Source organism: Pelophylax lessonae (genome assembly GCF_965119305.1).
Source record: "Pelophylax lessonae genome assembly, chromosome: 4".
NCBI lineage: Eukaryota > Metazoa > Chordata > Amphibia > Anura > Ranidae > Pelophylax > Pelophylax lessonae.
In genome coordinates this window covers 274243783-274258606 of record NC_138771.1, presented here as the reverse complement: position 1 = coordinate 274258606, position 14824 = coordinate 274243783, and the positions used below count along the sequence as shown (strand labels likewise).

Below are 14824 nucleotides of genomic sequence, written 5' to 3'. Positions count from 1 at the left end.
TGGGCTTGGGTGTGTTCAGATCAGGCCCGCCAGGAAGCCCTCACTGCATACCGCCAATCATAGACAGTGAGGCATTACCTAATCGATAGCTGCACATACACACGCTGCCTATGATTGGCGGTGTGCAGTGCCGGCTTCCTTCCATCGCTACGGTTATAGCTGAAAAGGGTGGGCCGCACAATATTGTACCCTACAGACTAAGACTGGGATGCCATTAAAGGTCATGTGCGTGTATATGCTTGAGTATTCAAAAGTACATATTAACAAACCAAAAGTAATACCAACATACAAGAACAAGTGAATTACATCAAATATAAACTTTGCATTATAAAATGAATCAACCAAAAGTATACAAAAATTTGGTTTATAATAAGAAACCTCCACTTTCTAACAAACAAGACTAGAGGAAGGTGAACACAAGGTAAAGTTGACCACTGACATCAAAAAACAGTAAGGCCAGCCATAAATGGTTCAAATCTTGGCCGGTTCAGCAGTAACCAGCAGAGATTCGAACCATGTATGGGCAGGCTGAATGTAACATGTTGGTCAGTTAACTTGGGTATAACCAGCCTGCCAGACTTTGCATGTGATTATTGCTAGCGGCTGGTATAGCTGCTGGCAATATTCACTGGTCTTCTCCCAGCGGGGGCGGCTTACCCCTTAGGGAGAACACAATAGCTCGGCTGGAGGGATACCCCATCAATACTATGTATTGATGGGAGCATCAAGCAATTAGGTTTTCCAGCAACCTGTGGTTGCAGCAAAGAAATTCGCTCTATATATGGCTGAGGCTGAGCCTGGGGGGCTGAACAAAATCAATTAATCAGGTTTAGCTAAACTAAGCTAAACAGATGCAGATACTGAACACTTACAGTCATGTCTGCTGTCTGAATACCTGTAGAGATGCCTAAACTGGATGCGGGTTCTCTTCATTCAACAATTTCCCCATTAAAGGATGTCTGGCAGAGTGAGGTACGGATCGAGCCAGCTGAAATTTGCCCAGTGTATGGCTAAATTAACACATGCATGCACCACCTGGCTGTCCCAAGCCACTCAACTGGCAGAGGCATCTCTGAAGATTTGAATACTGATCCCTCACTCAGCAAAGGATCAGGTAAATAAAAGGGTATCCATTGGTCATGATCAGTTAGCAAACAGCAGCAATATTGAAAAGTCTGACATTCACAAGACCTCCACACTCCGCTCATCCTAGATCTAGCATGATGCTATATCTCAGATGTGGGGGGGGGGGTTCTCTCTCTATCAGAGCGGGTAACTGGTTTTGACAGGTACCCACTCCCATGCTCTCTCACCGCATTCCGCGCAATTTGCACATGTGCAGTAGAAAACCGGCTGCGAGGCCGCAAGGCTTCACTGTCGGTTTGCCTTACCCAGGATGGTGGTACCAGCACCCGAGAGCAGATTCAAGAATCGGCTTGGGTGAGGACATTGCAGGATTCCTGGACAGGTAAGCGCCTTAACAGTAAACGTCAGCAGCTACAGTATTTGTTGCTGCTGACTTTAAAGTGGAGATCCAGCCCCCCCCACCAAAAAATGTAAGTCCAACTTACAGCTGGTCATAAACATAGGCTTCATTCATACTTGTGCGACTCCAAATTTGTGTGATTTTCAGTGCAACTTTCGAATAGGTGCGGCTTGGATGCGACTGACTGTTGCACAACTGTCACACTGATAACATTAAGATGCAACTTTCATGTGACTTGAGAGTTTACACTGCAGTTTATTGCACTCAAGTTGCATGAAAGTCGCATCAAAACAGTACATGAACCTTTTTAAAGTTGCTGCAACTTAAGTCGCATTGATTTGAACAGCTTCTATTGAAATACATGGCTGTAACTTGTTGCACAACTGTGAATGGAGCCTAAAATCCCAAAATGCTGCCATATGAAAGCTTACTCAAATAATCAGTTCAATTGGTTTCTAATCAACCAGGCCCTTGCTCAACATATTGGATGGTAAATGTATAGGGGACATGTAGGATGTGCTTTAGAAACTCACAAGTAGTAGAGTGACACAGGAATAGCCTAGGTGGGGGGACATGTATGATGTGCTTTAAAAACTCACAGGTAGCAGTGTAACACAGGAATAGCCTAGGTGGGGGACATGTATGACGAGCTTTAGAAACTCACAGGTAGTAGTGTGACATCATAGGAATAGCCTAGGTGGGGGGCATGTATGATGAGCTTTAGAAACTCACAGGTTGCAGTGTGACATAGGAATTGCCTAGGTGGGGGGGGGGGGGGGGGACATGTATGATGTGCTTTAGAAACTCACAAGTAGTAGTTAGTGTGACATCATAGGAATAGCCTAGGTGGGGGGGCATGTATGATGAGCTTTAGAAACTCACAGGTTGCAGTGTGACATAGGAATTGCCTAGGTGGGGGGGGGGGGGGGGACATGTATGATGTGCTTTAGAAACTCACAAGTAGTAGTGTGACATCATAGGAATAGCCTAGGTGGGGGGGCATGTATGATGAGCTTTAGAAACTCACAGGTAGCAGTGTGACATAGGAATAGACTAGGTGGTGCAGTGATAAACACTTTCAAAAAGCACCAAAAGCATAGGGTAGACAAGAAAGCTCTTGGAAATATTAAGCAAACTAAATCCTGTTTTTTTGCAGTACCACGTCAAGCCTGGAGTGCTTTTCTTTGTAGCACCTGATCTATTGATAATTAGGACTACATCATAAGGGCACATTTCTGTGTCATGAATTTCACCTATGACTGCAGAGAACATTAATTAAATGAGAACTCATCCATGAGATTTTTTAATTACTGAAATACGTGCTTAACCATACTCAATCGGGTACATTATTTTTACATCACAAAAAACATGCAGTTAATCATGAGCAGCCACTGGAAATAGACCGTCTTGGCACAGCAGCCTTGTACTGTGGCTCAGTAGGATTGCCCTCACTCCCCATTTGGTTTGCCTTCACATTGTACTGGGCCCCAGCCCGTTTCCATCATCACCTCCAGCAGCCTGACCACAGTGATCCCTGTTACCATGCTTTGTGATTGCATAAGAGTTCTATGCTTGGGTAAAGTTAGCAATTACACTGTGCCAGAGTCCACCTAAATCAAACCCCAGGCCACCTCTTCCAAGTGGTCCTGAGCACAATATGCTGAAAAATGCCCAAAAACCATACAGGGCAATCACGCTACAAAAAACTAACTGGACTTTGAAGGTGAACCATGCTCAGGTACAATTAATACCGCAAGCGTGAGTTTGATTTTTTTATGATTAGCGGGGTACAAATTGATGTGCCTTTTTGACTGTAGTGACAAGAAAATTCAAAAGCGCAGAATGGAAATGTTTTTCTTATATAAATTCTAACAATGTGGTTTTCATTTGGAAAAAAATCGTACACGTTGTAATGAAAAAGTCTGGAATTCCATTCAAATAGTAGATCTGGAGCAAGGATGAGCTCAGGTGCGTTGGATCCTTGTCCGAACCCTCTGAAGCTATCCATTTTTTTTTTGCACGCTAGTCTCATATCGAAATTGAAGAGTTTACTAAAGTGACCAAAATTCTCCTACGACAATACAAAATTCGGAAGTGATGTATTTTGTGAATTTTCGAACGACAACTGTACAATCTGGTATTCTACGAGAACATTTTTTGTGCTTGTCCGTCTGATAATAAATCGGGTAAACGGTCGTGATCGGCTCTTGAAAGTTCTGTACTAACGTTCAGATTATCGTACGATCACTTCAAAAGTGGTATTTTTTGTACGATTCTCTGATCGGGTGTACAGGCCTTAAGGCCCGTACACACGTACCGATCGTCGGCATACAAACGTCGGCGGACGAAAGATCTGCCGATTGTACGCTTGTTAGTATGGTGCCTCCGACAGCCGTCAGCGCACATTCTGCCAACAAGAGTCTGTCTTGCAAGCATTAAAATTTTTGTATGCCGACACCAGAGCGGCCGATTGTTCGCCAGTCAGTACAGAATTCGGACGACAGACCGCAGATTTGCAAGACTGGGCATGCTCAGAAAAGAAAAAACACAGGGAAAGTTAACCATTACATGACATCACTTCTGCAGTCGGAGGACAAAATTCTTGTGCTGTCTTTGCACTTTTCAACAGACACCGACAGCCCAGGGACAAAAGACGGCTGATCGTTCGCTGACGATCGGTACGTGTGTACGGGCCTTTAGAGTGGATGTAAACTGGTTTTATCTGACAAGTTCTACATTAATTGAGAAAAAACCCGGCCTAAATTTTGTGTCAGGGTGATAGATTAGCAGACAGCTGGTCTTTTCACAGCACAACATGTTTCTGCCTATGAGGAGAGGTATGTACAGTGTATGGCCAGGTATTGTACGAGAACATTTTTTGTGCTTGTCCGTCTGATAATAAAATCGGGTGAACTGTCGTGATCGTCTCTTAAAAGATCTGTACTAACGTTCAGATTATCGTACAATCACTTCAAAAGTGGTATTTTTTGCACGATTCTCTGATCGGGTGTACAGACCTTAAAGTGGATGTAAACTGGTCATATCTGACAAGTTCTACATCAATTGAGAAAAAAACCCATCCTTAATTTTGTGTCAGGGTGATAGATTAGCAGACAGCTGGTCTTTTCACAGCACAGCACATTTCTGCCAATGTGGAGAGGTATGTACAGTGTATGGCCAAACTTCTATCCCACAGGCGAATCAGGAAGAGCAAATTCTAACAAGACGTGCACTTTCCAAACAGTATCAAAAGCTGAAGACAGCACATGTAAAACTTATGTAAGGAGATTGGTTTCATCTCTGTGTATCATCAGAGGCTGTTCACTTCACTGGCTAAGGATTGGAGATCTAGATTATGTAAAGAGTCACCTTAATTATCTAATCATGTGACAAAAAAAATTCCCTGTTTACTTATGTAATCTGCACATGATTTGATAATAGAAGTGAATGTTTACACATTTCATTGGGTAATCATCATCTTACTCTTCAGGAAATCAGCTGGTGTACATTTTCACTTTCAATTACCCAATTATGGGAAAAGCAAATCTCTCAGTTACATGATTGGATAAGTGAAACAAATACTTTTACAATGCATAGTGTAAAGATTCTCAGCTACCTAAATCAATCATCCCAACTCACAAATTTGAGTGTGAATCAGTCACCTACAGCATATCCTGCATTTAAAAAAAAAAAATTCCTCAATAAGAACACAGAATGACTCAGTGGCCGCCGGCCGGTATATTTGGAAAGATTAGAACTCAGCATGTTGAGGCAGCTCTGGAACTCATGGCAAACAGCTGATATGGAATAGTTTGTAAGAGCGGTTTACTGCCTTATGTGACCCTTGTGCATTTTTCCTACATTACTTGCTCGTGGAAACTCAGCTTGGCTGCTGGACTTTGTAGTTCTAATTTGGCGTCAGGCGTCACCGCTGACACAAAAAACTCAGGACCCTGAAAAGTAACGGCGAGTCTATCTACATATATTTCTCTAATTTTTTGTAAATACATTTATCAATTTTTTCATATACATGTTTTAATGAAATATACAAAAAAAAAAAAAAAAAAAAAAATTTACACACACACACACACACACACACACACACACACACAGTGCCTTGCGAAAGTATTCGGCCCCCTTGAACTTTGCAACCTTTTGCCACATTTCAGGCTTCAAAAACATAAAGATAAACAGTATTTTTTTGTGAAGAATCAACAAGACAAGTGGGACACAATCATGAAGTGGAACGAAATTTATTGGATATTTCAAACTTTGTTAACAAATAAACTGAAAAATTGGGCGTGCAAAATTATTCAGCCCCTTTACTTTCAGTGCAGCAAACTCTCTCCAGAAGTTCAGTTCATTGGATCTCCGAATGATCCAATGTTGACCTAAATGACTAATGATGATAAATAGAATCCACCTGTGTGTAATCAAGTCTCTGTATAAATGCACCTGCACTGTGATAGTCTCAGAGGTCCGTATAAAGCGCAGAGAGCATCATGAAGAACAAGGAACACACCAGGCAGGTCCGAGATACTGTTGTGGAGAAGTTTAAAGCCGGATTTGGATACAAAAAGATTTCCCAAGCTTTAAACATCCCAAGGAGCACTGTGCAAGCGATAATATTGAAATGGGAGGAGTATCAGACCACTGCAAATCTACGAAGACCTGGCTGTCCCTCTAAACTTTCAGCTCATACAAGGAGAAGACTGATCAGAGATGCAGCCAAGAGGCCCATGATCACTCTGGATGAACTGCAGAGATCTACAGCTGAGGTGGGAGACTCTGTCCATAGGACAACAATCAGTCGTATACTGCACAAATCTGGCCTTTATGGAAGAGTGGCAAGAAGAAAGCCATTTCTTAAAGATATCCATAAAAAAGTGTTGTTTAAAGTTTGCCACAAGCCACCTGGGAGACACACCAAACACGTGGAAGAAGGTGCTCTGGTCAGATGAAACCAAAAATCGAACTTTTTGGCAACAATGCAAAACGTTATGTTTGGCGTAAAAGCAACACAGCTCATCACCCTGAACACACCATCCCCACTGTCAAACATGGTGGTGGCAGCATCATGGTTTGGGCCTGCTTTTCTTCAGCAGGGACGGGGAAGATGGTTAAAATTGATGGGATAATGAATGGAGCCAAATACAGGACCATTCTGGAAGAAAACCTGATGGAGTCTGCAAAAGACCTGAGACTGGGACGGAGATTTGTCTTCCAACAAGACAATGATCCAAAACAAAGCAAAATCTACAATGGAATGGTTCACAAATAAACATATGCAGGTGTTCGAATGGCCAAGTCAAAGCCCAGACCTGAATCCAATCGAGAATCTGTGGAAAGAACTGAAAACTGCTGTTCACAAACGCTCTCCATCCAACCTCACTGAGCTTGAGCTGTTTTGCAAGGAGGAATGGGCAAAGATTTCAGTCTCTCGATGTGCAAAACTGATAGAGACATAGCCCAAGCGACTTACACCCCAAGCGACTTTACAGCTGTAATCGCAGCAAAAGGTGGCGCTACAAAGTATTAACTTTCATTTTTTTGTTAAAAAAGTTTGAAATATCCAATAAATTTCGTTCCATTTCATGATTGTGTCCCACTTGTTGATTCTTCACAAAAAATTACAGTTTTATATCTTTATGTTTGAAGCCTGAAATGTGGCAAAAGGTCGAAAAGTTCAAGGGGGCCGAATACTTTTGCAAGGCACTGTATATATACACACACACACTTTTTTTTTTTTTTTTTTTTTTTAGTAGGTCATCCACACTTAAAAAAATAAAGGAACACTTTTTAATCAGAGTATAGCATCAAGTCAATGAAACTCCTGGGATATGGATCTGGTCAATTAAGTAGCAGAGGGGGTTGTTAATCAGCGTTGCTGTTTATGAAATGAACAGGTGCACTAGATGGGCAACAATAAGACAACCTCCAAAACATGAATGGTTTTATAGGTGATGGCCACTGGCCTTTTTTTTCCCCCTACTCATCTTTTATGACAGTTTTTCACTAGTTTTGCATTTGGCTAGGATCAATGTCACTGCTGGTGACATGAGGCGATACCTGGACCCTATGGCAGGTTGCACAGGCAGTCCAACTCCTCCAGGAAAGCACATCAATACATGCCATTGCTTGCCAGAAGGTTTGCGGTGTCTCCCAGCACAGTCTCAAGAGCATGATGGATATTCTAGGAGACATGCAGTTACTCTAGGAGAGCTGAGCAGGACCGTAGAAGGTCCTTAACCCATCAGCAGGACCGGTATCTGCTCCTTTGTGCATGGAGGAATAGAATGAGCACTGCCAGAGCCCTACAAAATCACCTCCAGCAGGCCACTGGTGTAAATGTCTCTGACCAAACAAATCAGAAACAGACTTCATGAGGGTGGCCTGAGGGCCCAACGTCCTGTGCTCATGTTTGGCACTGTGGAGCTTGATTTGCATTGGCCATTGAACACCAGAATTGGCAGGTCCGCCACTGGTGCCCTGTGCTTTTCACAGATGAGAGCAGGCTTACCCTGAGCACATGTGCCAGACGTGTAAGGGTCTGGAGAAGCCATGGAGAATGTTATGCTGCCTGTATCGTTCAGCATGTCTGGTTTGGTGGTGGGTCAGTGGTAGTCTGGGGAGACATATCCATGGAGGGAGGCACAGACCTCTACAGGTTAGAAAAATGGCACCCTGACTGCCATTAGGTATCGGGATGAAATCCTTGGACCCCTTGTCAGACCCTACACTGGTGCAGTGGGTCCTGGGTTCCTCCTGGTGCATGTCAATGACCTGCCCCGCGTGGAGAGAGCATGCAGCCAGTTCCTGAAGGAATGAATACCAATGAATGGCCCCCCATGTTCGCCTGACCTAAATCCAATAGAACATCTCTGGGACATTGTTTCGGTCCATCCGACACCACCAGGTTGCACCTCAGCCCGTTCAGCTCAGCGATGCCATGGTCCAGATCTGGGAGGAAATACCCCAGGACACCATCCTTCGTCTCATTAGGAGCATGCTCTGACATTGTCAGGCATGCATACAAGCACATGGGGGCCATACAAACTACTGAGTACCATTCGGAGTTGTTGCAATAAAACTTCAGCAAAATGGACTAGCCCGCTGCCTTATTTTTTCACTCTGATTTTTGGGGTGTCTTTGAATTCAGCACTCTGCAGGTTGGTCCTTTTCATTTCCATCAAACGATGTGGCATCCTTTTATTTCTAACACGTTACCCAGTCCATATCAGTATAGATATCCAGCATGATATTTTTTTCCCAGTTGAGATCTGATGTTTTTTTTTTCAAAAGTGTTCCTTTAAAATGTATTTTTGGAGTAGTGTATCGTTAAGAAAAAAAAAAAAAAAAAATTATATATATATATATACACACATATATACATATATATATACACACACACACATTTTTTCCTTAAAATATATATATATATATTTTTTTTTTTTTTTTAAAGGAAAAAAAAATGTATATATATTTTAAGGAAAAAATGTGTGTGTGTGTATATATATATATATATATATATATATATATATATATATATACACATATATATATATATACACACACACACACACTAATATAAATATATATACACACACACACACACACACACGTGTATATAATATATATATATATATATATATATATATATATATATATATATATATATATATACACACACATACATACATACATACATACACACACACACACATATACATACATACATACACACACACATACACCTTTAAAAAAAAAAAAAAAAAAAAAAAAAACATATAGTCTCAATAAAAATGTTGTTAAATAATAGTAGTAAATACCTATTTTTTCAGAGATTTACATATATTCTATAAACATTATTTATAACAGATTTAAGAAAAAAAAAATAATCTCTCTATCTCATGGCCCTCTGATTCCTCTTGTATTGTAAATGTACTCTCTGCTCTCATAAAACCTGTATACTAATAATGTATTTTTATTATAAAGAATCTCTCTCTCTATATCTCATTTATCCATCTCTCTCTCTCTCCAAGCTGTATTCCTAAGAACTGCATTGTAAGTACATGGAATTGTAACTGCCATTTAAACCTGCTGGGTGAGTCATTAGCACTGTATTAATAGCAATGCTAAGGTTTACATTTGACAGCACTATCAGAATGCAGTGCATGGAGATGTAGGAACACATAGAGCCTCCATCTATAGGAAGGTATAGAGCTGTCAGCAGTGCCCCCAGGTCTGATCTATACACAGTGTATATGATGGGTACACAGTAGAGGAATCCCCTGGCTATCCATGGCCACCATTCCCCATCCAGGATCCCCCCCATACATTGTACATGGCGCCCGATCCGTTCCATACAATGGAATATTGGGATCTCCCACTGATCATGGGGTGACCATAGACCCCAAACTTGTCCTGATCGATCACGTGCTTTAGATGACCCCCTCATATACACAATCAATCAGCAGATCGGGGGTAGACAAATTGTAGAAGTATACAGGTTGTCAGTCCATGCTGGGACTTGTAGTGATCTTACCCTGGTCTTGGTCCTCTGGTGCCTCTCCGGGTCGGAGTAGGTCCTGTCCACAGCTATCCCCGTATCGCTGCCCGGCATGATTGCTCAGTATATGTCCTCCGTCTAAGAGAGATAAGGCGGCTGTTAGCACGGCCACGCTGGCTACCTCATAGGAGAGGAGCCCGGCCGGGGATCCCCGCACACCGAGCCCTCCGCTGCCTCTGTACTGCCAGTGTGTGTGTGTGTGTGTGTGTATCAGGGTGGGTCATAGACACGCCCCCCACCGCACACCCCTTCACTGCCGCCCGCCACACACAAACCTGTGGCGCTTCCAGCAACACAAGATCAGAGGTGAGAGCGCTCACTCACTGACTGACTGACTGACTGACTGAGAGCACGGCTCACAGATAACAAAGCATGACACACAGTCCAGGCACTGACCCCAAATAAAATAATCAATAAAAAATACCTCAATTTGTTGTCCTAAGCCTTCCCTTAGGAGAGGCCTCTGACTTCCACACACGTTACAGATACGTTTCTGGCTGGCGGCCAAGAAGATACACCAGGATAAACATGTGTGATTCATGGTCACATATTTCCACCCTTTACATGGCTTTACCAGCAATAAAAGTAGTTGTATAACGCTGGCCTTTTTTTTTTCTACAAGGTAAAGTCATAAATGTATATATAATATAAGCTGCGCTAAAAGTAAGATATAAACGAGTTCACACAAACAAAAGGTGAATGGAAAAGGCGAAATATCCGTGCATATAATCAATGATGACACTGAAAATCAATGTCAGCAATAATAATCCAAAAGTCCCAAAACGTGGAGAAATGGTGACAAAGGTGAATCAACCAATATTGAATGTGGTCAATAGGCGCTGTGTAATCATCCACTGGCACCCCAGGAAGATGTCATCTATGACAAAACGCGTCGGATCATGGCATGCTGGCGTCACCAATGAAGGACGGGCAGAGAGATTAGCCGGCCGGCTTGTGTTGTTTTTAGCGCATTTTGTTCTACTAAAGTGTAACTGTTTTTCTGCATTTTAATAAAAGTATTTTAGGGATTCACACTATGGAGCCCCTATCAGTGGCGGCCGGTGCGTTGGGGGTGCAGGGGCGCCGCCCCCCCTATCCATGCGTCCAGCCCCCTAATCTACATGCGGGGCGCCGGACGCATGGAGTTCAATGGGGCTTTTTTTTCTTTTTGAATCACCTGATTTGAGCCAGAGGCTCTAATAGGCTTCAGCAAAGGGTGGACCCAGGGGGGCAGAGCAGTACGCCCGGAGCCCACCCATTGTGTGACCATAGCGAATGAAAATTTGCTATTGTCACACAGATCCTCCTCCTGGCCAATCAGGAAGCGTGTCCTCCGGCTTCCTGATTGGCTGAAGGGCAAACCCCATGCCATTGGCCAAGGAGGAGGCGGGAGGAATCGAGGAGACGCCGATGATCTCTGTGCATTGAAAGGGGGCACGCTGGTCTCTCTGCATTGAAAGGGGGCACGCTGGTCTCTCTGCATTGAAAGGGGGCACGCTGGTCTCTCTGCATTGAAAGGGGGCACGCTATACCTTAATTACTGAAGGCCCCTTTCACACTTTTGTGACCTCAAAGTCACGCAATTTTTTACAGCGTTTTTTGCCGCAAAGCAATGCCTATTACATTTTTCTGTTTGCGCCCCCCCCCCAAAAATTTGAGCACCAGCCGCCACTGGCCCCTATTGTTTTTCCACATGATGGCTGTCTTACGATTTCTGGATCTTTGAGCATGGGATGGACGTAGATTCATTGGTGTAACCCACTGCCTCCCCCCCTCTGGCCGTGGGTACTCCTCCAGGATATTCCTACATGTGTCCAAAGCCCTGCTGTTTGTGAACATCGACTCACCCCTAGTGGTTTGCTTTGGCTCCATTACCTGTGCTTTCTGGTAAACAGATTTGCATGCAGTGATATATTGATGCACTAACAGTGGATGATTACACAGCACCAGTGGCGGCTGGTGCTCAAAATTTTTGGGGGGGCGCAAAAAGAAAAATGTAATAGGTATTGCTTCGTGGCAAAAAACGCGGTAAAAAATTGCGTGACTTTGAGGTCATGGTACAAGCATGGCACAGATGGTATAGGCATGGCACAGATGATGGTATAGGCATGGCACAGGTGATGGTACAGGCATGGCACAGGTGATGGTACAGGCATGGCATAGGTGATGGTACAGGCATGTCACAGGTCATGGTACAGGAGATGGTATAGGCATGGCACAGGTCATGGTAAGGGCATGGCACAGGTCATGGTACAGGCATGGCACATATGATGGTATAGGCATGGCACAGGTGATGGTATAGGCATGTCACAGGTCATGATACAGGCATGTCATAGGTCATGGTACAGGCATGGCACAGGTGATGGTACAGGCATGTCACAGGTGATGGTATAGGCATGTCACAGGTCATGGTACAGGCATGTCACAGGTCATGGTACAGGCATGGCACAGGTGATGGTACAGGCATGGCACAGGTGATGGTATAGGCATGGTACAGGTGATGGTACAGGCATGTCATAGGTCATGGTACAGGCATGGCACAGGTGATTGTACAGGCATGTCACAGGTGATGGTACAGGCATGGCACAGATGATATAGACATGGCACAGGTGATGGTACAGGCATGGCACAGGTGATGGTACAGGCATGGCACAGGTGATGGTATAGGCATGGCACAGGTGATGGTACAGGCATGGCACAGGTGATGGTATAGGCATGGCACAGATGATGGTATAGGCATGGCACAGGTCAAGGAATAGGCATTGCACAGATGATGGTATAGGCATGGCACAGGTGATGGTATAGGCATGGCACAGGTGATGGAATAGGCATGGCACAGGTTATGGTATAGGCATGGCACAGGTGATGGAATAGGCATGGCACAGGTGATGGTATAGGCATGGCACAGGTGATGGAATAGGCATGGCACAGATGATGGTATAGGCATGGCACAGGTGATGGTACAGGCATGGCACAGGTGATGGTATAGGCATGGTACAGGTGATGGTACAGGCATGCCATAGGTCATGGTACAGGCATGGCACAGGTGATTGTACAGGCATGTCACAGGTGATGGTACAGGCATGGCACAGATGATATAGACATGGCACAGGTGATGGTACAGGCATGGCACAGGTGATGGTACAGGCATGGCACAGGTGATGGTATAGGCATGGCACAGGTGATGGTACAGGCATGGCACAGGTGATGGTATAGGCATGGCACAGATGATGGTTTAGGCAAGGCACAGGTCAAGGAATAGGCATTGCACAGATGATGGTATAGGCATGGCACAGGTGATGGTATAGGCATGGCACAGGTGATGGAATAGGCATGGCACAGGTTATGGTATAGGCATGGCACAGGTGATGGAATAGGCATGGCACAGATGATGGTATAGGCATGGCACAGGTGATGGAATAGGCATGGCACAGATGATGGTATAGGCATTGCACAGGTGAAGGTAAGGTCATGGCACAGGTCATTGTACACAGGTACAGGCATGTAACACGCCCCCCCCCCCCACATCAATGCAGAGAGAGACCAGCGTGCGTGTGTGCCCCCTTCAAAGCACCAGACTGTGACAGTGTGCAGGCCGGCCCGTCCCCCCCCCCGAGGCATCACTTACCGGCTCAGTCTCACTGCTGCTGCGGGTCTGTCTGCGGCCTGTGGGAGTAGCGTCTCTGGGCTGGCTCTGCACCTGCGGAGTCTGCGGACTGAACGTTCTCTCACAGCGGCGTCAGAGTGTCACTCCACTCGTCGAGTCTGTCAGGTCAGGCAGTCACTCCTGTAGACTTCTTCTGCGGACTACTAACGAGCTTTTCTTCCACGGAGTCGCCTCAGTCAGTTGTCGAGTCCTCACGCGCTCTCGCTCTCCTCTCTCTCAGCCGGGTGGGAAGTTCCGGGAACGGAAGGTGATTACGACATGACGCCGGGGCGGGGCACCGCCCCCACGCGTCACGTCCCGGGATGTCCTCCTGTGATTGGTCCAGGCTGGAGTCTGGACCAATCACAGCCAGGAGTCCAGGAAAGTGGGGAGTGTCGGGGCGCATTGCTCTGCGCCCCGATGACCCCCAGAAGGCCGCCAATCGGCGCCTCTGTCTGCCTCACGTGGAAGGCAATGCCCACCCCGCCATACCCAGCACTAAGTCCGGCGCCCCTTGTGGGCGAAAAACATTTTGGGGGGCGGCGCCCCTGCGCCCCCTATCGGCCGGTCGCCACTGCACAGCACCTATTCACCAAATTCAATATTGGTTGATTCACCTTTGTCACCATTTCTCCACGTTATGGGACTTTTGGATTATTATTGCTGACATTGATGTCAGTGTCATCATTGATTATATGCACGAATATTTAGCTTTTGCCATTCACCTTTTTTTTTTTGTGAACTCATTTATTTAAAGTTTATATCTTATTTTTAGCGCAGCTTATATCAAATATTTAATTGTGGTATCTCGCTGGAAGTTGCTGCTCTTTTATTCTATTTTGCTCACTAGCGCTGTTATACTTTTGTGTTTTTAAAGTCATAAATGTGCTAGTATGCCTCGCATGCTAGCACATTATGTGAAACTTACCTTAAAACAAAGCTGTTCCAGCACCGCAATGTCAGCGCTGCAGCCGCTTTCATCTTCACCTGTCTTGCTTCTGGGTTTACGGACTCCGGCTCTGTGACAATGCATGCACATGGGAGCCTCCGTTCACAGCTCAGGGCTCTAAAGGAATGGCACTGGTGGTCATTTCCTTCAGAGCGCATGTGCCCAGGGCTGCTG

The 14824-nt window shown here is 44.8% G+C and overlaps 1 protein-coding gene across 1 annotated transcript in view; it reads right to left on the bottom strand.

Annotated features, from left to right (window-relative positions):
• TMCC3 (transmembrane and coiled-coil domain family 3) overlaps positions 1 to 10363 on the bottom strand; it is a 144723-nt gene extending 134360 nt beyond the window's left edge. The window contains exon 1 of the mRNA XM_082256976.1: positions 10032 to 10363. Coding sequence (XP_082113102.1) covers positions 10032 to 10109 — 78 coding nt within the window. The 5' untranslated portion in view covers positions 10110 to 10363. The remainder of the gene's footprint in view (positions 1 to 10031) is intronic.
• Between the last annotated feature and the right edge of the window lie 4461 nt (positions 10364 to 14824).